Source organism: Plectropomus leopardus, chromosome 7 (genome assembly GCF_026936395.1).
Source record: "Plectropomus leopardus strain MGB_pleo_1.0 chromosome 7, ASM2693639v1, whole genome shotgun sequence".
NCBI lineage: Eukaryota > Metazoa > Chordata > Actinopteri > Perciformes > Serranidae > Plectropomus > Plectropomus leopardus.
Genome location: NC_142182.1, coordinates 11,870,055 through 11,896,789, shown reverse-complemented (window position 1 = coordinate 11,896,789; position 26,735 = coordinate 11,870,055). Strand labels below are relative to the sequence as shown.

The window sequence follows — 26,735 nt, the reverse complement described above, 5'->3', positions numbered from 1 at the left end:
AAAAAATTAAAAAAAATCACTGGTCCCAGAACGTGCAAGAGAAGCCATGTGGCTTGATAACGTTCTCTCTTTTTTTTTGGTAATAAGAGTGCTGCAGCTAAAATAAAATAATTTACAAACAAGCATCATTGTTTGTTGTTGTTTGACATGACTGTCCCGTTTTACCTGAACATGTCAATAGAGTGAGAAAGTGGTTCTTGATGTGTTTAAAGTTCCTAAAAATATTTTAACTGGCAAAAAAAGAAATATAGCAGAGACAAATAAGTTCTGAAATAACACCCAAGGTAGTATCCTTAAGGTGGATTTCTGCTTGGTAATCTACCAAAAACTCGAACTGAGTGATTAATGGAATAGTTGAAGCTAAAGTTCAGACTTTTCTGTCACACCATGTCAGATAAAGGTCACAAAAACTGCCAAATCTGGAGGAATCTAGATCTATATACGTCAATTACCAAGTGTAAGATTGTGAAATATGTCCTCCCTGTCATTATTTAGCAGTAATAACCAAAAAACAGTCTTAAATGATCAATTCTACTGATGAAGCCTATGGCTGATGTCTACACAGCTTCCTTTATGAGAAAGTGATTAACTGTTAGAAAAAAAGTCAATCTTGACTTTTTATTTTAAATCCCTGTTAATTCATTGTGAACCTTAAAAGGTCTTCCACTTCTACACTTGCGGACAAAAGTAGAGATTTAAACTGAGGCTACAGAGGATCTCCGCTGTCAGTGCACAATCACTAACACTGGTGTTTTTTTTTTTTAATATTTGTGCTTTAGGAAGCAAACACCAAAACAGAAAGAGGAAGCAAAACAAGACTATCTAAAGTGTGTGAAGATTTTGAGAAGCTTAAAAGGAGAAGTCACAATTCTTCTGTTTGCTTGTCTCATGATGTTAGATGGTATTTATTCACTCATCAAATCAAGGCTGTATCTTGTACGAGAAAAACCCTGGAAATGAATGAACGAAGGCTGTTTTTTTTTTACCCCTCACTTAATTGCAGTCATGCCTCTGGTTTCCCTGCAGAACAAATCCAGCTTTTGTCAGGCTGTCGGAGTAGTAGGAGCACTAATCAGTCCAAAGACAGATAGAAAGGCTTTTTGCCCTTGACTAGAAGATAGTTTTTACAGTGTGCTATAAATATAGCTCAAGACATTTACACGTAAGCTCTTAACATCTACACAAATACACACATAGCACGAACGCATTGATTGTTTGCATACGTGTGTGTGGACGTATAGCTACTGTACACAGTCAGTGTGGGGATGCATTTATGGCTGCCATGGCGGAGGAGACAATGCAAATGATGGCAATGTCATGTGCTGTTGTGAGTGCTGTGCATGTGATGTGTCTGTAGCTGAAGTAGTGGTTGGGGGTTTGGAGGGGTGATGATTTTGAAAGCAGTGTGTGTGTGTGGAGCTAAATTGGGGTCAAAAGTTGATCATTTAGAAAAAAGAAAATATTGGTGTGGTTCTGGGCGGTAGTGTGACTCAGCCTTTGTGACTGCACTGTAAGGAAAGAGCTGGAGTGCAGATACAGTGTGTAACTGACACAGACGGGCAAGTCAGCGCTCGTGGACGTTGTTCTCAAGACAAAGGCTTGTTTTATTCATTATTGCAGTGTGGCAGGGAGGTCTTATTATCTTTCTTGTAAATGTGGCTTACTGGTGGAGGGGTATGACTGTCGCTTAAGGTGGGAGAGGTGTGACTTTCAACTATTAATACATTAATTTAGAAAGGAGAGAATTTTGTAACATAAATATTTATTTGGGATTGTTAACATTTTGGTATTGTTCCATGTTTTTGGGATATTATTATTAATTAGTTTCATGATTATGGTTATTGGGGGAGTTGGGTCACATCATTATGGGTGGTGACATTCATACTCTATTAGTATCTGCTTTTCACCTGTGTCGGGTTGACAGGAGAGAGGGAGAAGTGGGTAGCTGTATTTTTTTTTTTTGTTTGTTTTTGCTGACTGAACTTTCTTTTGATTGCTGATTCTAAGTTTGTGCACACTACAATAAGTTGATTCCTTTTCATGAATAAAATTATTTTTTTGGGGGGGGGGGATCTCGGCAAATCTTTTTTGTTGACATGTCAGACAATAGACCGGGCCCAGCCTCAGCTACTTTTATTTTTTTCCTGCAGTCGCTACAACCCCTGCGTTAAATATGGTTCTGGCATCTGACCTTATGTCCCCTTCCCCTCAAAATGTGCTTTCCTTAGATCTGAGGTTAACATGCATGTATGAGCAGGAGTATTTAACATCACAATTAGTTGCAATCATCGATGCACCCATGCATCGATGATTGCTTGATTTTTATTTTTAATTAAATGAATTCTTAATACTACAAATGCAAATTAAATGCGTGGTAGCCTACTAGAATAATGACAGACATTATAGTAATTTCATTACTAGAAGAATAAAAAATTATAAAGAAATTTTTTGCTGCAGTTAAAATGAGAAAAGTGAGATGAACAGCTTTTACTTATTTGCTAAAACGGAGCCTGGCAAAATTAACCATAGAAAAAGTTGATAAATAAAATGAAAAATAAATCACAATATATTGCAATATATATTTTTGCAATACTCAGTATACCATAAAACATTTAAGATCGCATTAAAACTGTATTGTGACTTAAGTATCATAATAATTTTGTCTTTCTTGGTGTTGCAGATCTTCTGTGGGATCATGATCCACAGGCAGCCGGTCACAATCATGAAGAGATCCATGACCGACTGTGCGGAGGTCCACAAACTAATTCAACAGACACTCCATCTTCTCATCACTCCACACATCCTGCACTGTGCACAACCAAATGCATGCCTGCACATGCATGTGAGTGCTGGTTTGGTTACCAACTTATTTAGACTTGTTTATCAACTGCTCTGTTTCAAGCAATCCAAAGTTCTTAGATTATCTGGTTCAGGTTTGCTCACTGTCCTCAGGGTCAGACCAAACACGGGGAAGCTGCCTTCAGTAATAATGCACCTAAATTCTGCTTTAAACACTTAAAGTCTGCCCCAAAACTTGTATGTTATGTCTGCTTTTCCAATGTCGCTTATAGATGTTTTATTGTTGTACTTCTGTGCCTCTTAAATCTTTGAAATCTACAGTTAATGCTTGTTTTTGTTTGACTTTTTTTTAAAAATGGTCTTATTTTCTGTTTTGTTTTAAATGCTTGCTTATTAAAGCACTTTAAATTGTGTCTGAAATTTGCTATATAAAAAAACCTGGGTTGCATTAACTTGTCATTTTGATGTTCGTCCATTTAGGTCCAAGCCATCATGTCTGTGAAGATAACTGGGAGGAGATCCAAAGCAAGAGAACCATCAGAGCAGAGAACGAAGTGGAAGCCAACAAACTGGTCAACAACTACAGGGTAAGAGGTCTAAAGGCAAATGTTTCCTTTTGTAAATCAAATTTGGTTTGAGTGCACGATGATGAAAACTCAGTATTTGGTTTGTTTGTGTCAGTTTGGTTTCAGAAAATGGAAGAGCCATGTGACGGAGCGTCCGTTTGAAGTCAGGTCAGAGGTTGTGAAAGAGCTCTACTCTGAACTGAACATCATTAAACCACATTCAGGTACAGGTTATAGGGCTTAAGTAGTGTGTAAGGTTTATGTGGCAGGATAATTCAGGTTTACCTCAACTTAAGAAATGATTGATGAGATGATGGTACAGGTTATAAAAAAGCCACAGTTCAGCTACATTACTGACAACTTTATCTGGAGGTGAAACTGAAAACATTTTATACAACCTAAAATGTTGCATAAAATTCTTATTGATGAGAAAAATTGAGTGCACACAACCAAGGCAAGCATAGGTCAAAGTTGATGATGTTTGCAAACCATGTGTGGGTAATAATTTTATAGTGGACTTTTGTTTTCTTTGCCAGATAAGTTTGGCTAACCTGGTTAATTGTTGAAAATCTGTTATGATCATCTAACAGCGCAGTTTTCTTGCACCATGTGCCCTATTTACACCTGGTATTATCATGCCTCCTTGGTGATCACAAGTGGTCTGGTGCATGCGGCCACATTCTTGACACAGCTGCAATGCTGATGTGTCTTGGGTCACATTTAAGGACCACCTACTCAGCAGATGTCCTTGCTTATCTGACACCCCAGCAGATAAGAAAACTTTTGTTGGTGCAGTCGCACAGACACAAAGCTGGAGCAGCCAGTTCAACATCTGTCTGGTTAGCACAGGCTAACACAGCAGCAGTTAAACTGTCCCAACAAACTCACACCAACAGTGAAACGCTTAAAATAGCCCCCCACAGACGCCGTGGGATATGGCCATCTTGCTGTATTTGGTTACTCACCATTTTTGTTTGATGATGTTGGGTTCTTTAGGTGTTAATCGATTGCAGGATGTTATGGGAGAGTTGCTGTGTGATGCTAAAAAAATCCTGTTCAAAAAACAAAATTCAAATTAATGAGGATAGAGAAAAAAAAAAGTTTTTACCAAACAATAAAACTGAGACTGGTTAATTGGCTAATTTCACACACCTGCCTTTAATAAGAAGATCCTGAGATGCCAGGTCAGATGGTGCATTCAAGTGATCCTCCAAAAATGGGAAATTATAAAGGCTTGCTAGAAATGGCTCTAGCACTGTCTTTAAACCTGATAATAACAGTTATAACATCAGGGCCAGCGTAGCCAGTTTTATTATAATAATGACAGCGTTGCACTGTATTGACACAGTAATTTCCACCACAGAATCATGTCTGTTTTTAATGCAGTGCTGTGTGAGGCCTGAAGATCACAGCCATCCAATACTGGTTTTCAGCCTTGCTCCAGGTTTTCCTGGTGTACAGAGATTTCCTCACATTGTCTGAATCTTTTAATGATTTTATATACTGTAGACATTTCCCCCAGTTACATAAAATTAACTCACCTGCTTCAGGCTGTGTGTCACAGGTAGGTGGTGTGTTGGATGTGGGGATACTGGTAGTGGTTTCGGCCTGACCTGCATACATACAGTTACACCACTGCATTAAGTCTGTTGTGTAATTCTACTTCATATAAAGCTGGCACTGTACAAATAAACTTTATTTTATTTGACTCAGACCTGCATTTAATCAGTAACAAGGTTTAACTGTAATATTGAGTAATTACAAACAATAATAATAATAATAATAACAATAACAATAATATTAATAACAACAGTTTATCAGAGAACAGTAATAATTGGCTGAACTATTACTGCACAAGCAAAAACATGTACCTACAGCAGACAGATTAGGACAAACAAGTGCTGCAGAGCAACAGTTTTTACCTAGTTGTGATTTTGCATAACTATAATACAGTTATACAATTACACATGCCCAACAAGTTACACATGCCCAACAATTTGGGTAATTATTTGTCTATACTGGTCAGCTAATTTCAGTACAATGTCTAACATACTCGATAGAGAGAGCAGCAATAAGCAGCCAGCAGCAATTAATAAAATAAATAACTGGCTTGACATTCAGATGATTCATCAACATCATCGATTATTAGCAGCAATCATAGCATCATTAACTAGCTTTGCTTCATTTGAACTTAGCTAGCTAGTACACATGAAACATCTTCACACAAAACTGATTTTTTATGTTATAAAAGATGACATACCTCTATATTTGGATTTGTTGTCCTCCTTTTCTCAGTTTTCTAAATTATGCACCTGAAGGTTTGGACCTTTTCAAATGAAAAAAAAGAAATGTAAATATATAAAGCCTATAACCTGCCTGTTGACATATACGTCAGTCAGGCTTATCTCTCTCTCTCTCTGACCTGAGGTGCGCATCTGTAATTCATCCCCGACTTTCAACACTGTGACCGAGTACCCCAAGTGCAGGCTGGGTCAGGGCCAGGTCAAATGACGAGAAACAGGGGCGCTGACTTTATTATTATTGGTAAGGAGAGGGTGCTAACGGGTGCAAATGATTATTTATTTATTTTATTTTAATTTTTTTTTTAGGGGGACAAGCTGCGCCCCCTCAGCATGTAGTGCTCTAGGCGACCACCTATATGGCCTATGCGTGGGGCCTGTTTATCATGTTAGCCGTGTGATGTTAACAGTTAGCCCTGTCACTCTGTGTGCAGCTGGGCGGACTCGTACCAACTCTCCCCAGCATGGAACTCAAAGTAACACAGCAGTAGTCTTAAAATGGCGCTTCTCTCATGATAAACAAAGAAAGAGCGTGGGGCAGGGAGGGACTGTGAATCAATGCATTGTGCGCAGCTTTGCAGTTCAATAAGATTTTACCCATTTTAAGTAGTAAAGGCTCTAAGTATGCAAACAAACCTCCCACCAGTTAAAACAACAACAACAACACATTTGGTACTTGCAATTAGATATTATGCATGTGTTTATCTGCAAATTGAGTGAGGAGTTGATCTGATAAAAAGTGGACACTTGAGACTCATATGGAGACGCATTTCAATGGCAGGTGTGAACAGACAGAAAAAGACCTGTTGTAAAAACCTGTATTATCCTTAATATATATCAATTATATGGAGACAAATTGTTACTGTGGCTGCTGCAAAACTTTTCCGCCTCTCGCTAATGATGTCTATCTTTCTGGTAATAGGTCATCTAATTACATGTGGAAATGTGGCGTATGTGCTTCTCTTCGGCTGGTGGGTCTCTCTGGCATATTTCCTGATCGGTATACTTATGTTCCTCACCATCACTGGTGTACCATACGGTAGGTGAGCCAGTCAACAGAGATTAATGGTAATTTTTTTCACTGATTATTGTCCTCATTTGTTTTTTCTCTCACTGCTCAGGCAAGCTTTGCTGGAAGTTGTCCAGCTACTTCCTTTGGCCATTCGGCAAGATAATCCATGAGGTACAGTTTGAGTTCAGTTGGTGTTTGGGATGTTCCTCCCGTTGTCTCTTTCACTTTCTCTACTAACTGAAATGAGGAAGATGCAAAGTGAATCCTGGCGTTTCCTCACAGTCTCTCGCAGACTTGTGGGCACAACAGCGGAAATCTTGCTTCAACTGAGTAACACCAATGCAACTTGTTATTGCAATATATAGTTCTGTAAGGATGGAGTTGACGGTTTTAACGCTTTAAGAAATGTCAATCGGCATTCGTCCGCTCAGTGGAGCGTTTTCATTGTAAGATAGGGATTAGAGATTTATGTACAGTTTTGCAAATATCACTGACTACACTGTTACTTCACAGGATGCAGATGAGTCCCCACAGAAACATACATTTGCAATGTGTATTTTTAAAATTGGCATACTGTACCTTAAAACTATTTTCTGATATTTTATATGCTAATCAATAATTTACTTGAAACCCTGAATGTGATTGCACTGACTGGAATTTAAAGTTGTTGCTTTAATGAGCCATAAATAACATGTTCCTCTGCTTGTGTTTCACCAGATTGGAAATACATTGAGGAGATGTTGTGAGCAAGCTCCTGACTGTGAGTGTAACATAGACGGGTCGGATGATAATTCACCAGTTCTGCTGCCTTCACCTACAGAGGTGCCAATCCCAGAGCTGCCCGGACGACCTCTGCACACTCCATACTGGGTAACTTATAATAAACATATAGACAATGGTGCACAGTAACAAAGTACATTTACTTAAGTACTGTACTTACGTAGAGTTGCTTGAGTATTATATTTTTAGGAAACTTGATATTTTGACTACTTTTTTCTTTTTTTAAAATAAAAAAGTCCATAAATCCACAACAAATTGTTTGTGCTGGCAACAGAGGTTAACTTTTTGACTTACAAATCAGGTGGATGTTCCCCTTAAACTAAACAAAGTTACTTTTGGTTGTAAATTTATACAATTTTTATTACGATTTTTTTATTTGGCCGACTTGCTTTTGAACCGTTAAAGAGCTACAGGTGTGTTACTGAGATGTTAAGGTAGGCTGTTTATTTATTTATTTTATCTTATTTATTATTTTTTAAGAAGCTGCATCTACAGAAAACTAAACAGTTTGACAGAGGGTAAGAAGATTTTTGTTTTGAGCAGCAGTTAGTTGAATCATAGTGTTTCTGTAGACATTTCGATAGGCTTTGCAGCACATACAACAAGCTTTTCAGAGGGTTGTTTAGAGTCATTAGGTTCTGTAAATGTACTGTGACAATATACAACAATGCGGTAAGTACTTTGACTACTTCAGTATTCTTAAAAATAAGTACTTCAGTACTTAAACTCAAGTAATAATTTGACACAGCAACTCTGACTTGTATTAGAGTAATAATCTATACTTTGACTCAAGTAAGACAGTTGTGTACTCTTAATCTAAGGATATTTTTTGTCCTCGTTGTATAGCATCGTTTCTCCACTTACGTGTGGCTGCTGCTGGGATATCCTCCTCTGATAATTATCCACTCACTGGCCTGCTTCCTCTCCTGGATCCTGGTCTTCACCATCCCTGTTTGCAAGATGAATGCTCGGACACTGAGCGTCATTCTTCTCTTGGCTCCGGAGGACGTCTCGGTCTCCACCTGCTCACAAAGGAAGGCAAGAGAGAGATTTAATGTTTATCATCCATAGCACACAAACATGATGAGATAATTCAGTGTTGGTTTAATGCATCGGCTTCTTTATTTTTTTACTTCAACTTCAGCATCAAGTCTACGAGACCAGAGCAATCCTGTGCTGCTACCACGCTGCAAACTGGTACTACTACAAATACACTGTTGATGGGATCAATGTGTTTGCTGTCAGTATCCTTTACCAGACAAGAGGTACAAAGATTACAAGACTACTTAAAATGATTTAAAATCAAGTTTAAGTACCAATATGCAGGCATTTCTGGGTGGAGTAGGCAGTGTAAAAAAGGAACATTTTTAGCTTTAACTTAAAAGTTGTCCGAGTCAGAGCTTGTCTAACATCATCTGGGAGGTTGTTCCAGGTTTGTGCTGCATGATAACAAAACTCTGCTTCACCATGTTTGGTTCTAACTCTGTGGACAGTCAGCAGGTCAGCCCCAGATGTCCAGAACATAGTCAATGTGTTGTATGAAGACCTGTTATCGTCTTTGACTCCATCTCAGACCTTCTCCCTCTGGTGATAATTGCCATGGTGGTTGGATATGTTGACAGAGAAAACCAGTTCGCCAGCTCTAATGTCAAGTTCGCCATAGCAATCTGCTCCATCATACCTCTGTCTCATTATATCGGTATGGGCATTGCCAGGTGAGCCGCTTTCCTCTCTTTAAAACACACCTGTAAAAAAATAACTGAACATAACATTGACCTTTACATCTAGTTTACCAAAAATGTTTAAAAGAGTAACAGATTTTCCATCAAAGTGGTTTCTGAAGTTAATTGTTGATTATTTCTGACACTTGCAGTATCTCAGCGCAGAGTAACTTTGCAGTGGGTGCAGTGGTGAACGCCACCTTCGGCTCCATCACAGAGTTGACCTTTTACATCACAGCCCTGCTCAGAGGTCACCGTACTGCCAACCCGTGTCTGCAGGAGGTTGTTAAAGCAGCACTGACAGGCACGCTGCTCGGATGCATCCTCTTTATCCCTGTGAGTCAATCTGCATTCACTTTTGAAAGAACACGTAAACTCACTGAGGAATTCTATTAAGTCAATAAAAATTCATGATGGAGACAAAAGTCACATTCAGATACACAACAGTAATATAGCATAGGGCTGGGCGATATGACTTTAAAATAACATTAAGATATTTTTAGGCTTTATCACAACACACAATACATATCTTGATATTAAATCTCCTCTAAACTATTGTTAACCACTAAAATACAAAATTATTAAATGAACCACAGTTACAAATAAAGTAGCTACTGCCTTAAAACAAAGTTACATAAACTACTGTTATAATAATGTTTAATAAAATACTATTACAATGGTAAATAAAGTGAATTGTAAAGTTAAATAAAGTACTGTTACAGTAAAGTTAAATAAAGTGCCATTATAATTAAATAAATCAAAGTGGTATGGTGTTAATATTTAGAAGGACTTGGCTCGTCTCGGCCCGGTAGTGTTGATGTTTTTGCTGCGGACTTGAAGCTTCCAGTCAACAGTTGGATATTAGCATTTGCAGAAAAATAAACTGTAACAGCGGTATGAGGATTCATCCACTGCGAGCTGGAAACAAACTAACAGCTCTCCAGTTCATTTATTGCAAAGATTTCCAAGTCGCACTGGTGCTCCATGGTCGCAAAATATGACTAAAAGTCTGGAGCTCTGCAAAATCCCTGTTTTTGTGTGTGTGTCTGAGAGGCAGGGAGCTGTAGGAGAGATAGGGGAAAAAAGAAACGCAAGTGACAGTATCTTATGCTGAATCACCACATTCATTATCGCTTTCCAGCTATTCCATATTTGTTTTGGTGCCATGCATGTGTAGATGCCCCCTTTGCCACGCAGATGGATGCAAAGTGTTATCAGATGACGTAAACTAAATAAACGATATAGAACAATATGAAATGATAGATGTTTTTTTTCCCGTCAGACAATATATTTCATCATATTACACAGCCCTAATATAGCATGTGTTGCTTTGTGGTTTTTTTAGGGCATCTGCATGATAATTGGAGGGCTGAGACACAGCGAGCAAAGATTCAACAGTCGCTCTACAGGAGTGAGCTCTGCATTGCTTTTCATCTCTGTAGGAGGTAAGTATATGATAACTGTGTACTGTATGTACGCCATCATCCAGCTGTTCAGGTTTGGAAGTGTCAGACACTAACGCTGAGAACAACAAAAGGAGTTACAAGACTTCTCATAGAGTAGAAATAAGAAACAGTTTTCTCTTTTTTAGCTGTATTTTAGACATGAACCACCTCATGAAACTGTCTCTTAACATACTGACAGACTCATTTGTTCCCATTTAGATAGCTACAGTTTCTCCACCAGTAGCATGTTTTACATTTTCAGCGGGGTACAATCAGCAACATTTAAGACGTCCAGATGTAAACACGTTTTTCTGTCTAACGGCACACGAAGTAGCAGCTGTTAAAATGTTGACACTTGCACCACCTGCAGGCAACAAATGTTACAGTAATTTTCTTTTTTCTTTGCAGCTGCTGTTTTCCTTTTGTTTAGGGTTGTAGCACCAAAATCTGGGCCGTATGCATGAGTAGTCTGTCTCTGAGTCTTGTTGACACTCAGGTGATCCTGGCAGCAACAATAAAAGCTGCATGTGTTTTTTTTATGCTATTTCTGTTTGGCAAAACTGAAACCAAACACAATGTAAAAGCATTATCAAAATGTCACACACTGACTCTAACTTTCACTGGCAGGTGTGTTCGCCCCCACGCTGTTCTCCAAGGCGTATGGAAACCTGGTGTGTGACGCCTGCACCAACTCCACTGGAGGAAACAGCACAGGCAACAGCAGCGGGCCGTTTGTCTGCCACAACTGCCACTACGATCTGGTCAGCATCATTAGTTTCATCCTAATAAGCACTTATAACAAGAAATATATGACTTTCATACACTGTATTATGAATAATCGTGATTTTATTTTCCCCAACAGAACAACGGTACATTGTTCCACAACCATGTGGAGTAAGTAATTATATTTTTATCATGTATATACCGATATGATATAACAGAGTTCTGAAGCAATTTATATCGGTATTGGTATCTGCCCTGAAAAACCAATACTGGTCATCCCTAGTTGAGACACAGTTAAAGAGACCAGAGGCAGATAAGTTAAAACCTGCTCAGCCACCATATGGTCTTTTGGGTTTCTGCTTTATTTCTCCACCTTCTCATTTATTGTCAGGCCACTGGTTTACACCGTGTCTGCCCTCCTGCCAGTTGCCTACATCATCGGTCTGATGTTCACGCTGAAGACGCACTCCCACATTTATGACATCCACGTGGGAGAGGGAGAAGGTATGAGTCTCCTTTCACGAATAACTTCTAATAATTTCACCAGGAGACAGTGAACACTGATGAACCTCTCTGCTTGTCTGTGCAGTGACTGGCCACCATGGAGCCGTGGTCCACTGGTCTCGGTGGAGGTCTCTGGTCATCCTCATCATGGCCACCGTGCTCACGTCTGCTTGTGCCGATCTCATCACGGAGCACATCCAGCCCATACTAAACCAGCCCGACATCTCTCAGGTCAGGATATGTTTGAGAGCATGCTAAGTCCGTTTTTCTTGGTCGTCTCTTGTGGCTGTACTAACGTTTGTCTCTCTTTGTCTAGTATTTCATCAGTGTAACAATTCTCGCTATGGTTCCTGAGATCCCAGAGATCGTCAATGGGATCCAGTTTGCTCTCCAAAACAACATTAGCCTGAGGTAAATCCTGTCTCAAATAGGTCCTCTGACAATTTAAAAAGTGATACCTGTATCTTAATTATCTGTCCTTTTCAGCTTGGAGGTGGGAAGCTGTATTGCAGTTCAGGTCTGCATGCTGCAGATTCCAATTCTGGTCTTATTTAATGCCTTCTATGTAAGTTTGATTATTGATTCATTCATTAAAATACCTGATGTTTGCTGTTTGATAGTTTCTGAAAGCATCTTTGCTTTGGACAGGATGTTGGATTTGTGCTACTGTTCAGTGACGTGCACTTGTGGGCCAGCATCTTCAGCGTGATTCTTGTAAACTACATCTTCATGGATGGCAAGTCTGATTATTTTCAAGGTAAGTTTAGTGTGTTTTAAGGTTTCTTCACTGTGAATTCAGTGATGAAATATCCTTCATTGGGAAACCTGCAGTGAAATTAAGGCATATGCTATTTACACATGGGTCCTGATGCAGCAACATTCTCTGTTTTCTTTTTTCTTTAAATTTCTATTAAAAGAAAAAAGTAAACTTCTGATGCACCACACTTTATTAACCATCCAAACCTGCTCTTACAAGGTGTGCTCAATGCTGAATTCCACATGATCATAAGTCACCTATTAGCATAGGTAACACACCTGAAACACTTGATGCGTTCATGGGATGTTGGAATAACCAGGACGACTTTTCTGCTTGAAAGATGAACGTGAACGGCCCCTCATGTTGGAGAAACAACTCAGCAACTAGAACATAATTTTATGGCACAAATTGCCGACTTCACATCATAAATGCAGGAACATGGTGGGCAAAAGTCAATGTTTGGTCAATGATAAGAAACATTTTTATTAATTCACGAATTAAATATCAATTTTGATCCCATGTAAAGTGTGATATAGTATTAATGTTAACATGCTGTGCATGTAGACTGTAATGAGTTAGTTAGAAACCTTTTTTTTTTTTAGCATAACCCCTGCTAAAGAAAAGGAAATCTATTTTTGAGCTGTGGAAACAGCTACTAATCTCTTGTTTTAAGGCCTTCAGCATTAAAATGAAACTAATCTTCTTTATAGCTGTTGTTTGCACTGTATGACCTCAATGCTCATGAAGGATCCCGGAAAAACGACCTTCGGACATCACCTGAACGCAGCAGCTATAAGTGCAGGTGTAGCGCGGCGTGCAAAGATCCCCGTGAATAAATTGGAGAAGTGCAACCGAAAAACGGGTGCAGCAGTAGTGAAACTGACTACTGTTAAACAGTAATGTGTCGTGACTCGCCAGGTCAGTAACAGGTTAGGGCATTGCTTTATGAAAGCCAAATTTAAGCTAAGAAAGTTCTTGTTTCACTTTATGTACGCACGCGCGTGCTTGTGCACGCACACACCGTTCAAAATCAAGCAGGTTACCCTCAGCAATGACACAGGATTCACATACCCGACTGTACAGGAGAGGCATACAAAATAGATGGATCTGAAATATGACTCAGCAGCTGTGGCCTTTGTTCAGTATCAGAATTCAACCATATCCTTAATTAAAGCACAGCGGCCAAATATGTTAGCGACAATAAAACACACATGTTAAATTGATATGAAGCCAATCATGAATGTACACTTACTTACCGATCTGTAGACCCTGGATCCTTTTAGATAACGTCCATCCGTTGATATTTCCCGGTGAAAACATCAGCCACGGCGCTCATGTAGCTAACTGCTAGCATAGCCACATACACTACAGTCGATCTTTAGTTCGTAACAGTCCGATCGAAACGCTTTTCTTTCGATGTTGTTGACGCCGGTAGATTAAGGCGGAGGTCATCCTTCCTCTACTATATGTTTGCTCTGAAAATCTAGTATTGCAGAATTGTTCACTTCTGAGCCGTCCGCGGCCGCCGCCATGATAACATTGATGTTGACAACGGTTAGCACCGTTAGCACGTTTTTGCTACATTAAGCTTTGACGTAATGACGTTCAAATCCACCTGCGCACTTCGATTCTACGTAAAAACAAACAAACAAACAATGAAAAAGCGATGGATGTATTGTAGTGAAAAAACATGGACAACCAAAGGCGTTTCCGGCATTATTTACGTAAAAAGGTAGAGACGTAAAAAAAAAAAAAAAAAAAAAAAAAGAATATGCAACATATGGGCCTGTGCAATATATTTCTTTTTGCTTAGCATTAAAAGCACTGCTTTGAAACATAGAAATCACAAGAATAAATAGTAATATTACAAATATAAGTTTATTTTATGAAATAATTTTGGTTTAGAAAATGAAAAAGGTTGTTCTTGTTTTATTCTGACTTTAGTTTACATACCTTTTATGAATCTCTGTTACTTTCTTTACATAGCGGTATTTGTTTCTGCTGCAACAACTGAATTTTCAACTCCAGGGATGAGGTATATATAGATAAAGCTATATTTTTTTACATAATGTTTGTTGCACTGACATTTTATTTCCTGTCCTGTTTTTTCCAGGTACAGCTCTGGTGGTCGTCTACCTTATTCTGCTGGCTCTGTATTACTTCGCCCCTTCTCCAGCAGGCTGCTGACTGTGGGACTCCAATTTGCAATTTCAATACCACTCGCTGTTGATGAGATTTCATCCTGATGGGGTCACAACTAAAGTATTGTGTGAATCCTGACATGAGCCTTTTCTTAAGCATTTTGTTTTTGTTGCCGTTTCTTAAATTATACATATAAATTATAACAAAACTGAATATTTTAATCTCAGGTGGGTACTTGTTGCACGAATATGTTACTACTGTAGTTTGTTTGCTAAAAATACTGACTTGTGTGTTCTCACACTCGTAACTTCTTATTGTGATTGTAAACTGTGGAAATGATGAAGGAAAGAGAAACAGTATTTTTACAAAACAAATGAATATTATAATGTAAAGTATCTGCACTACTGCTATTTTGTTTAAGGTACTGTTGTACTATATTTTGTATACTTTTTAACACCAAAATGTTAACTGTCTGCAATAACAATATAAGTGACTTTATTTTAGATAAAACACTGGATGTGCTTAGCAAGAACAATAAATGTCAATACAACCTTTTGAAAAACTGGCTGCCTGTTTTTATTGTTTGTACAGACAGAAATTACAAAACAAATGTACATTACAGCCATAATTGCTTTTGAGGAGACATTCACCTTTCCTCCCGAGAGTTTATGTAACGTGGCATGCACACCGTACCGACATGCAAAAGATATCATTTAACTTTCGTTAACATCAAAAATGATGCAAATACAAATATCTCATTCAAAGCAATGCAGTACATTTATCGACGCCGAGCACGTGGTGAAGCTGCAGCTTCATAAGATATAAATAAGGCCGTAACATGTTTTTAAACATAAAAATGTGAAAATGGGCATCATGATAAAAAAAAGGTTTGCTTAATATTATATAGTATTATACCAACAGCTATGTGTAAGACAAAATGTTTATATTCAAAATCAAGGTAGAGGTGAACAAACAGGTGAAAAAAGAGGTAAACGTGCGACTCAGTACAAGCAGCTGGGAGTATTACTACAGTATTAAGATAACAGTCAGCAGAAATCCCCAAAAGTCATCATCAAACTAATCTTGGTGTAAATCTGCTTTCACAAGAAAAACTGAGCCTGTTGACATCCTGGCGATGAAGTATGTTTACGGGGCTCAACAGATCGAGTCTGACCGCAGTACTTCACATCTTACATACTCTCCCTTGATACTAGTTTAAAAAGTCCCATGATGCCACTTGTTTTCAAAGTACCACAACACTACAGCACAATGTTCTCCAGACAAAAAAAACAAAAGTTTAAAAAATGACAGTACAGCCTACGTTAAAGTATAAAAAGTTAAAAGGGAGTGAAATGACATTAAAATCTGGTGAAAAAGAAATGTAGCTACACAATTTTGCTACAATTCAAAGTTCTGCAATATAATAAAACAGTAGCAGAGTGAGTAAAATAAATACATAAAAAAATGTTTCTGTGTTTAAATTAATAAAAAACCTCCAGAAAGGTTCAGCAAGAAAAAGCTAATGTGGAGAACACCAAAGGGGGGAAAGGCTTTGACGTGTGCACAGTTCAGAGAGTAATGAACAAATCAAAATCTTAAAAAAGACTAAATAATGTGTGTGACATTTTGGAAATTCAAAAGGCACCAAATGTAGAAATTAAAAAAGCTTGAGAATCACTGTGGAGCTACAAGTGTATAAATTCATTTCTAGTTTAAGCTTAATTTCTCCTGGAAAAGGAAGAATAATGAAAGAGGCACTAGAAGAGTCACAGTGATGCCATCATGTCGCGGGGGTTTTAAAGCAGCTTTTGTTTTTTTTTTTTCTCACAAGGCTTAATTGGACCAGTGAGGGTGACATTTTTAGATTTTAACTGTATAGTTATGATCATAAGTCACTATCAGCATGCAATCAGAAAGCTCTTTAGGCTAAAACATGCCTTAAAAAACTGACCTAATTAGACTTTTGAGAGGTTGACAGTTATAATGTGTCCATGCTTTATCAGCAGTGGGCCTCTTTTCAGAACCTGGCTGTTCTCTAACTAATTAAATGTAAATTTAAAGGGGAACACCACCCAAATTAAGAGTTTCAGTACGTTATTTCCATGGTCTAGGAAAGTTTAATCAATATTTGTGAACACAAGCTACTCTTTAAGAGATAAGTCTCAAACGTGCGATGTCATAAAGGCTGAAGCTGCTCTGTAGACGACGAATGGGAGACTGAATTTGTGGAACCACAGATCGTTTGTTTTCGGTTTCAAATTATCCATTGTAGTGTTTTCAGTTCTAAAACAGAAAATGTACTGAAACAGAACAATGTTATCTAGAACATCTTTCCTAATTCATCATCAATGGTGCAACTCCAGACTTTAGGACATCACAAATTTGAGTTTCAGCTCTCTAGTTTTTAGATTTGGGAGAAAGTTGCTCATATTTACTCATATTTCTGGACTGTCTTAGACCCTTGGAATAACCAGAAATTTGAAAATGGGTGTAGCTCCCCTTCACGTTGTTTTTTTAAGTTGTTTTCTATCTAACCTGTGTCACAGTGGGCCTGAAACAAGCTGATCTCAGTCTCTGAAATAAGTCTAAATTTACACGAGCAGAAGCAACATTCATTTAGCATTGTCCTTTAGGTCTTTGGAACATCTAGCTATTCCTGCTCATGCCCCACAGATTTCTGTGACAGTGATGTGGCTAAAAAGAAACAAACACACCTACAAAAAAACCAAATAAGGAATGCACTACATATTGGACCCAAAATGATGAGAGCAAAGCACAAACGGTGATCCTGGTGTCCACACTGATACATGGCTTCTGATGGATGCATGCAAACTCAGATCTCACACATTTGCATACAGAGACTCAAATCATTGTACTTTGCTTCTTTTCTTAAGAATACCTTGCCTGCAAAATGACAACTTGTGTATCAATTACTGTTGTGTGTTACCTTTAGTTCATGCAGAAAACTTGTAAAACATTCTTTATAAATTAAAGTAAAACTAGACCATGTTTAATAGCGAAACAATATTAAAAACTCTCACACAACTCGTGCTGTATAATCCAAACCTCATTTATCCAGGTGTATGCTCAGTGCTTCCCAAACATTCATTTTGACTAAAACATTACAATATAAAACACTTGTTCCTATGAGTAGCACACCCCGAGCGTGCCTGAGCAGGTGCATGCATATGAGCTCTGCTTCAGCAGAGTGCATGTTTGTATTGATGTGTTTTAAACTGCAATACTTCAGTGAAAATGCATTTGTTTGTTAAGTACTGAGCATACAGTTGCATAGACTTGGATTATACTGCTCATTTTGGGAGAGTTTGTAAATTGATGTCTTATTTACTTCAATTCATGGAGGATATTGCATTTTTTTCTCTGTAAACCGTGGATGCATGCAAGAAAAACAGTTCCTAGACAAATTCAACTCAGCAGTGGTTGAATATTTGATATACAAACTGTCATTTTCTGGTGAAGTATTCTTTTACAAAGCGTGCACATTAACGTAAAACTTAAGTTAAAAGGCATTCAAAGTTTTTCATAGACTTTTTTTGTCCTTTCAAGAAATTGTTGCCTCGTCATCAGTATTTTTAGAGTCAGTGCCGTTCCATCACATACCGTTTCCTTCAGTCTGTGTGCTGCGTCTATTTGAGCCGCTGAATTAGTGTGTGCGTCAGTCCCAGGCTGAGCAGCTGGAGGGTGGACAGCTGGGCAAAGTGAGGGAAAGTTTTCAGCAGTTTCTCCCAGGTCAGTTCCAGAAGGCTGGGCACCACCAACCACACTTTGTACAAAGAGCCCGTCCTCCTGTTCCCGGACATGTTGACGACACCGCCGTGGACGTACATGCAGCCAGCCTGACGGGGGAGAGCAGAAGCAGAAATTAGAGCTGCAACAATTAGTGAGTTGCATTAGTTAGTTAGTCTGTCTCAGAGGACTGAACATTTCAAAGATAAGAGGAATGATTGTGATCAATGTTGAATCTTTTTATGGTTTACATGTTCAGATTTATTTTTAATTCTGTTAGATCAGCTAGTAAATGCTAACTTTGTTTTTTTTCAACCTGGACCCTATTTGTTGTTGTTGTTTTATCTAAATAACTAATGACGGAAAATGTTTTTCAAATTGGTCCAGTACTAAGCGAGAGGGCTGCAGATGGCAGCGGTGAATCTGTCTGCAATGTAACAACTTTGGGGCAGCACGTACACACCGTCAATTATCGTCCATTGAAAGTGTTTGTTTTTGCCACTGACAGGCTCAGATTATTATGATGTGTCAACACTTCTGAAAGGATCCATACAATGATAGACTTTGTTAAAGAATAATATCTTTATTTATATATAATAATAACTATTATTAATTATTATTAATTATTATTATTATTATTATTATTATTATTATTATTATTATTATTATTATTCTATTATTATGAGCAACTATGTTGACAATTGGTGAATCCTTTGTGTTAGGAATTGCTTACTTTATATCTTTGTAAACAGATTATTTTTGATATTGGTGAAACTAGTCAAGACATCTGAGGATGCCACCCTGGGCTCCTGGAAGCTTCAATGGACATTTTTTGTAATTATTTTTTGATATTTAAAGACTCAACAATTACTCCACTAATAGAAACTATCGGCCTAATTGATAAGAGCTTGACTGATATGGATTTTTAAAGGCCAATATAATGATAATGATTGGAATAAAAAAAGCTGATAGCTAATTGACTGGCCAATTTCAAGTTGACATATTGTTTGACAGGGTTGAGAAAATTCTATTTCTTATTTGAAACAAGATACGTTTAAGTGGAGTCCTTTCGTATTTTCAAAATATTTTTTTAATGGTTCATAAAACATAAAAAACATCCATGACTGGACCATGCATACAATGAGTTAAATTTGAAACAGTATGTGCTGGCATTTACTCCGTCACCAACTTATTCTCCTTCCAGCATGTGGTGGTGATTAATCTGTTGTTGCGGCTCAGCAAAAAATGTCATGTTTATACTTGTTAACCCTTTGAAGCCTGAGCAAATGGCTTGATATTTTTCAAAAACATGGCAATGAGCAACTTAAGAAGAAATCACCCAAAAATAAGCAAGAAATTTTTAGAAAGTAGCAAAAGTAAATAGTAGAATAAAAATTCAAATAAATGAAAAACCTGGAAAAGTAAAAACAACACACAAGGAAATGACCCCAAAACACCGCTTTAAAATTGTAATATTTTTGAAAAATGATTTAAAATATTTTTTGATAATTATAAATATAGCTCCCTGAGCATTATTACGAGCTTTTTTTTAAAAAGTTATTTTCCAAATCTACCAATATCTTACTTACTAATTTATAGGACATTTCTTTCCAAGTTGCTCTTTGCCCTTTTCTCAATGTTTTTGAAGGAAATCAAACCATTTGTCAGGGCCGAAGTGTTTTAATGCTTGCGAGAGGCATCTGAATGCAGCAAAAGAAAAGTGATGTTGATCCAGGTTTCATATTGTTAAAATGAAAAACAGTACACTTCTTTGCAGTCACACAGCAGAGGGGACCTGCTTTCTCTGGAGCTGTACCCACTGACCATCAAACACAACCCCCCGTATGTCCTCATGTGACTGCTTGAGGCTGCGCAGTTATGGCCACTATGAAACCCAAGTTCAGCCACTAATGATAGTTTGTGAAACGTTCAAACGGCAACAGTTTAAGCACTAAAAATCAAAAAGAATCAACCTCTAATTGACAATGACAATAATGATTACTTGCAGCCCTACAGAGCATAAAACTGGTTTCTATCTCCGTTTTCATCTCTTTTCTCGCCCGCTGCACAGAAACAATCTGCTGGCCGAGTTAGATGCAAACGTATGAATGATAATTTACTAACCGGAGTGACTGCAGCGCAGTGAAAGTAGGCCGGCTCGGGCATAGCGGCAGGCAGCTTGGTCCACTGAAACGTCTGCAGGTTGATCTTCCACAGGTCGGACAGGATCATCTCTCCGTTATAACCCCCACATATAAACACCTCTGGAGCAAGAAACAGGGCGAGACACGGTTTAAAATAAAAAGAAAACCACAAATATTTCAGAGATGTGTGTCCAGATAATGCTCTGTGAAATACTTCTCACCATCTTTGACCTGCACACAGCTGTGACAACGGCGGGCAGCAGGATATCCTGTCATGATAATGACAAATAAAGTAAATTCAATGTGTGGGCTTCAATTACTTCATTCAGCAAAAAAAAAAAAAAAAGCTGAACATAAATCACAAACCTATTTTTTCATGGGGTTTGGTGACTATTTCCTCCCAGTAATTTGTCTCCAAGTTATATGCGTGAATCTGATGGAGACAAACAGTATTATAATAAAGGAGTAGAACACTATTTTTCTGTCAGATTTTGTGTATGTGCTTGTTCCTCTCACCTTATCCAGGGGATATGACGTCCAAGAAGTCCCACCTCCTAAAATGTATATTCTCTGTCCATCATGAGCTAGTTCATGTCTGTACCTGTGAAATCATGCATTCATTGTCAGTGTAGTTTTGTTAATATTCTAGTGATTTACTATCAGTCACAAATACTGTAGTTTGTAAAGGGACAGCTCCAGCCAAAATCAAAAATACATGTTATCTCTTACCTGTGGTGCTATTTCTAATAATAATAATAGTAATAATAATTATTAACTTTATCTATAGAGCACTTTTCATAAAAGGAATGCAGCTCAAAGATCTTCAGAATAAAAATAATTTAAAAAAGCAACACAAAAAACAAGATCATATAATCAAAAGACAGGTGGTGATAAACAAGATATAAAAGTCAAAGTAATAAGTATGGAGACCAGTAAGTAAAATAAGAGAAATAATAAAATAATAATTTTAGAATTCCATTAATTAAAAGCCAGTCTAGATAAATAGGTTTTCAGCTGTCATTAAAAAATGAGCCTGCTTCTCTTACAGCTTTTGGAAGGGTATTCCATAATTTTGGAGCTTAATTTAACAAGAGCTGCGCTGCCTATTTTCTTGTGTGTATTTAAAAACCCAGCAGCAGAAATTAAGTAGAAATACAGGCGAGAGAAAAAAATGTTGATTTTGGAGTGAACTGTCCCTTTAACAGTGCGTGCGCTGTCTGACCTCTCTTCAGGTAGATCTAAGGGCGAGTTGTTGGGTTTCAGGTGGGTCCACTCTCTAGTGGTCAGGTCCAGCCTGTGCAGGTCCGTGCTGTAAAGGTAGCCTGTTGTCCCGCCAAACACATAGAGGTAGCCATTTATGATGACCATCGCCTGGAAACGGACGAGAGTTAGAGCTGATTGTTGAAAGCTACATGCAGTTCTCAAAGAGTTATTTATAAACGGTGAGACTGGGTCATATTTCGGGTCTTTATATCTAAGCTGGCTGTTCAGAGGCATCACTGTTACCTGTCCGTAGATCTTGTTGGGTTTCTTTCCTCTGCAGTTGAGCAGGTTCCATCGTTTGTACTGAACATTGCAAACGTGGACGTCGTTGCCGTTGTTTTCACCAAACGGAATCCCAGTGCCACCAAAAACGAGCAGGTTGTTTCCATGTAAGACAGCTGAGAGCGAGGCGGACATCAACACAATCAGTCACAACACAATTACGGAACTTTTCAAGGACCCCCATCGAGACAGATTCTTGCTTAACGTTTTGTAAAAAATGACGATTCAAACCGTATTCAAACATACTAAGTTCGCTGGTACACGTGATCGGAGAAACAGAGCGCACGTGAAGAAACGTGCGTGATGGTAAACAAGAGGAAATGTGTCAATAAAAGAGACACAAAGACCATTTATGTAGACAACACATTCAACATTATAAAAAAGTGTTTGCGTGTTTCATTTTGGTTCTTTTAGTCGTAACTGAAGTCACACTCATCAGAACCAGACAGTGTGCTTTTGTCTTTAAGTCACTGCAGAAATCAGACTCCTGCAGAGAGCTGACAGTAATCTGGTCAGAGCAGTGTATGAGAGCGCACTGACTGTTTGTCAGACAGCTTACACAGAGGACATCAACGCTGCAGCCAAGATTTTGTTTACATTCAGAGTTACTCACCAAAACTCGCTCAGGTCTCATTAATGAAGCATGAGCAGAACAAAGTAAAGTGTGTAAAGTGTTCGTAGTGTTCAGATCTTTTCATAGATAATATCGTGCTCTGTTATGGTTAAAAAAACGTTAGATCTCATTAGAAGTGGGAAATAACTGGCATTTATTGGTGGTTTTGTGTGTCTCACTCTTTATGTGGGATTTGGTGAATAATTAAAAAACGTCAGAAGAAAGCAATTCATAAAATCCCACTTACCATGTCTTAGCATTTTTTAGACTTTTGATAGATTGATTGAAGACATTTTTATTTTTTTAAGATTTTTTTTTGGCATTTTTGCCTTTATTAGATAGGACAGATCAGCAGTGTGAATGGGGGAGAGAGAGGGGATGACATGCAGCAAAGGGCCGCGAGCTGGACTCGAACCTGCGACCGCTGCTGCTCGACAGTGCCATTATACTTTGGGTGCCTGCTTAATCCATTAAGCCACCGGACGCCCCATCAAAGACATTTTAACATCAAATTAAGGCTTTATTTCTAGATTAATGAATTCAATGCCTTTTAAGATGTTTTAAGGGTCCCCGGGAACCTTGCATAAAACCTGATGCTCCACAGAAAGTGGTCAGAAACTCCACAGGTTACCTTTAAATAAGACCACTAGGTGGTTCTAAAAGGAAAACATGTGGGTGTTTCCAAAATATCAATCCTTACCTGACATGGAGGCCAGCTCTGTGGGCATGTAGCCCTCTGTGCGGACCTGCTGCCAGGTGGCTGTGGCAAAATGAAACCGCCAAAGCTCCCTGAAAAGAGGGTAGTCTTCATTCTCCGACCCGCCAGCCTCCTCAAAGTCTGGATTGTAGCCTCCGAACACATACAGGTTGGTGCTGTCTGCAACACAGCGGTGTCCGCTGCGGGCGGGGGGTACACAGTGTCCTGTGGGAGGAACAGATTCAAAACAGGCAGAACGTGAGAACCCCTCATGTAGATGTGAAAGGAGATGCTGTCACCAGAGAACATCTTAAAATATCAAACAACAACATGTGCATCGTGTTGCAGGGCTCCTACAGCTTAAGGCAAGTCAGGTTTCTTTAAAAATGAAATTTAAGACTAATGTTAAATACAAAATTGATAAAAAAAGGAACATAAACAGACAACAATAACTTGAAGATAAGGAGAATTTTCCCAAGTATTTATTCTAACACAAAACATTTTTGGTGCTTTAAATGCAATCAGGCGATTAATGTTACCAATAATTGAGATTTTACAATGCAGTGATTTATACGATCCTACTCCCCACGTCATAGCAGTTATAAAATTTCAAAGATCGATTTCATACATTTAATACCAATCAAGACCTAATTTTTTGATCGATGAATCTAATGCATTTTAAGCCGTTTTAAGGAGCCGTGGGAACCCTGTGTTGTCCTCACCCAGTGTTTGGCTGTACGTGAAAGAGATGGCAACTGGTGGGTTTTACAGCGTGACAGTATTCATTTAACTCAGTCACTGTCAGTTTATCTGTCTCCTGCTCTGAGGTGAAACAGTATGATGACAATGTCGTGTACTTTCAGCACCTTCTCTCAGAAACCTGTTGGGGATCCGCAGGTTGGGGCAGGAAGGGGAGAAGATGCGCCGGGCCTGAAGCCACCGTGCCCGCTTCTTGGAGCCTGTCAGTCACCATACAACAAGTACGAGAAGAAGAAGACAGATACAAAGACACGTTCAGTAGATGTGCTGCCTGTATGTTTAGGCTGGACTGAGGACACAAACGAAATCTGTCAAATTTACCTTTTAAGGATAATTTTCTTTTGAGAAAGTTTTTTAAAGTCTCTGGTTAAAATGTTTATCATCAGAACTAAAAGTCCCATTAAGAGTGGCACTTTGGTTGTTGATACTCAATTTCAATCTTAATATTTCACTTATTATTAATGGCAATGACCATGGAGGGATTACTGATGGATTACGCCTCTTTTTAACCTCTTGGGTACCGACCAGGAAGAGTCTCAAAATGACTGCAAAAGATGCACAGAACTACATAGAGAAACACAAAAAAAGACAAAATGATCTCAAAGAGACACAAAATTACAATAAAGACACACAAAACCACAAAAAGATGCATGACAACTACAGAGAGATGCAAACATTTTGTTTCTTCTTACTCCTTTTCAGACAAGAAATTTAAGTTAATGTTGCCTATTAAAATCTGCCATATATGTTCACTATGTTTTTTTTCACATGCATAGTATTTTATTTATCATTATTATTATCAATGTCCAAAATAAAGCATATTTAATTTTTAAAAAATAAAGAAAAAGAGGCAAAACCATCAACAAAGTCTGTGTTTCTTGCTCCAGGGTTCTGACAAAATTTCAAAACTTTTACATGACTTTTCCAGGACCCAACATTTATTTTTGTCCTTGACCCATGTGCCGGCATTTTTCGGATATCTTTCAAACATGATTTCAGCTAGGGGGCTTTCATAAAAGGAGACTTGAAATGCAGGGAGAAAATGACAAAGCATACGTGAAGGTAAATAAATGTCACACACTCAGCAATGTGAAATTGACAGCAGCAGAAAATAAAGTTGCTGTGACGTTATATGGATATTATCCAAAGAAACATCACTTGAACAATTTCATTTAACACAGCAAAATTCTATGACTTTTCCAAACTTTCAGTGGTTACTAATCCCATGAATCTGTCAGGCCTGGATAATGTGTTTGTGAAAATCCATGACTTTTCCTGTTTTTTAATGACCGTGGAAACCCTGTTGCTCTTATGTGGGAGAGGTGGTGGGGCCTTTTGTAATCCACCCATGGTTAGGTCAAATTATATTGGCACACCTTTTATGGAGTTTAACCCTTTGAAACCTGAGTGAACTGGCTTGATTTCTTTCAAAAACATGGGAAGAAGTCAATGAGCAACTTAAGTAAAGTAAAATGTTAAAAAAAAAAAAAAAGAAAGAAAAAGAAAATTACCTAAGAAGAAAGAAAGAAAGAAAAAACAAACAAGAAAATTACATGAAATAAGTGCTTAATCCTAATTATCATATTAACATAAATATATGTTTATATCCTTTTTTTCCTGTCACCTTTTACTTATTTATGCTTCTTTTTTTCCATATTGCTCATTAACTTTTCCCCTATATTTTCTAAAGAAATCAAAGTATTTTGATCAGTTTGCTTGTGAAATGTGTCTGAACACAAGACGAGAAAGAGGATGTCGATTCAGGTTTCAAAGGGTTAAAGCTTTTTGACGCATTGAACATACAGAATTGAACTATTATAAACTTTTTTCTAGTCCCCAAATAATAATATTTAATTGTATCAGTGAGGTGATGCTAACGTTGACCGTTATTGTTAGCATCCCCCTCCATGAAGATAATGCTCGTCCCCACCTCTCTTTCTATCAGTGCACAATATTTTAATAAACCCGTAAAGTAAATAACTTTATCAGTATGGCTTCAGATACCTGCTGCTTTTCATTCACTCTTATTTCTGCTGGCTTCCGTAGCAACGTTAGCTAGCTTTGGCCTGTGTGCTGCAGCGGTGATAACACCACATCTTTAACTCAGACAAAACTCACACACATGAGTGTGTGAGACAAAATAAACTAACACGAGCTGGATTAACTCTCAGTTCACGGTTAGCTTTGCTGACTGCAGCGGGCTGCTTGTTCTCGCAGAGGTTTTGTTTACAGACCTGAGTCTCGGACGGAGGGCCTCCACGACAGTTTCTCAAACTTGTTGAGCTGACTGAAGGTACCGTCATGTTCCGCCGACGACATCTCGACAGGGATCCGCGCAGACAGGCCTCACACCTGGACCACGACCCGCTTCGCTTTACCCACACGGAGTGGCATGAGCCCGCGAGCTCCCGCAGTCACACCAAAATAAAGAAAAAACCCACAACGGACCGTCCTCACCTGCTGCTGCCTGCAGCGTCACAG

The 26,735-nt window shown here is 38.3% G+C and overlaps 2 protein-coding genes across 4 annotated transcripts in view; one reads left to right on the top strand and one right to left on the bottom strand.

Moving 5' to 3' along the window:
• Window positions 1-15,312, top strand: part of LOC121949897 (uncharacterized) — a 16,826-nt gene extending 1,514 nt beyond the window's left edge. The window contains exons 2-21 of one of the 3 annotated variants that reach the window (XM_088079937.1): window positions 2,681-2,842; window positions 3,280-3,386; window positions 3,481-3,589; window positions 6,588-6,704; window positions 6,787-6,848; window positions 7,395-7,547; window positions 8,304-8,495; window positions 8,602-8,701; window positions 9,031-9,172; window positions 9,331-9,514; window positions 10,524-10,623; window positions 11,251-11,384; window positions 11,486-11,517; window positions 11,738-11,850; window positions 11,936-12,081; window positions 12,167-12,261; window positions 12,337-12,415; window positions 12,499-12,607; window positions 14,594-14,642; window positions 14,721-15,312. In XM_088079937.1, the coding sequence (XP_087936063.1) occupies window positions 2,681-2,842; window positions 3,280-3,386; window positions 3,481-3,589; window positions 6,588-6,704; window positions 6,787-6,848; window positions 7,395-7,547; window positions 8,304-8,495; window positions 8,602-8,701; window positions 9,031-9,172; window positions 9,331-9,514; window positions 10,524-10,623; window positions 11,251-11,384; window positions 11,486-11,517; window positions 11,738-11,850; window positions 11,936-12,081; window positions 12,167-12,261; window positions 12,337-12,415; window positions 12,499-12,607; window positions 14,594-14,642; window positions 14,721-14,853 (2,318 nt within the window). In that variant the 3' untranslated portion in view covers window positions 14,854-15,312. Of the gene's footprint in view, window positions 1-2,680; window positions 2,843-3,279; window positions 3,387-3,480; window positions 3,590-3,617; window positions 5,910-6,587; window positions 6,705-6,786; window positions 6,849-7,394; window positions 7,548-8,303; window positions 8,496-8,601; window positions 8,702-9,030; window positions 9,173-9,330; window positions 9,515-10,523; window positions 10,624-11,250; window positions 11,385-11,485; window positions 11,518-11,737; window positions 11,851-11,935; window positions 12,082-12,166; window positions 12,262-12,336; window positions 12,416-12,498; window positions 12,608-14,593; window positions 14,643-14,720 lie in introns of those variants that run through there. The other 2 variants (XM_042495731.2, XM_088079939.1) reach the window with 2 other exon arrangements.
• On the bottom strand, window positions 15,302-26,735 carry LOC121949898 (kelch domain-containing protein 10-like). The gene is made up of 10 exons (XM_042495732.2): window positions 26,489-26,735; window positions 24,362-24,454; window positions 23,499-23,720; window positions 22,147-22,301; window positions 21,863-22,011; window positions 21,157-21,241; window positions 21,007-21,073; window positions 20,862-20,909; window positions 20,621-20,760; window positions 15,302-18,606 (listed from the first exon to the last, which is right to left on the bottom strand). The coding sequence occupies exons 1-10, from the start codon at window positions 26,571-26,573 to the stop codon at window positions 18,397-18,399; spliced, it is 1,254 nt and encodes a 417-aa protein (XP_042351666.1). The 5' UTR covers window positions 26,574-26,735; the 3' UTR covers window positions 15,302-18,396.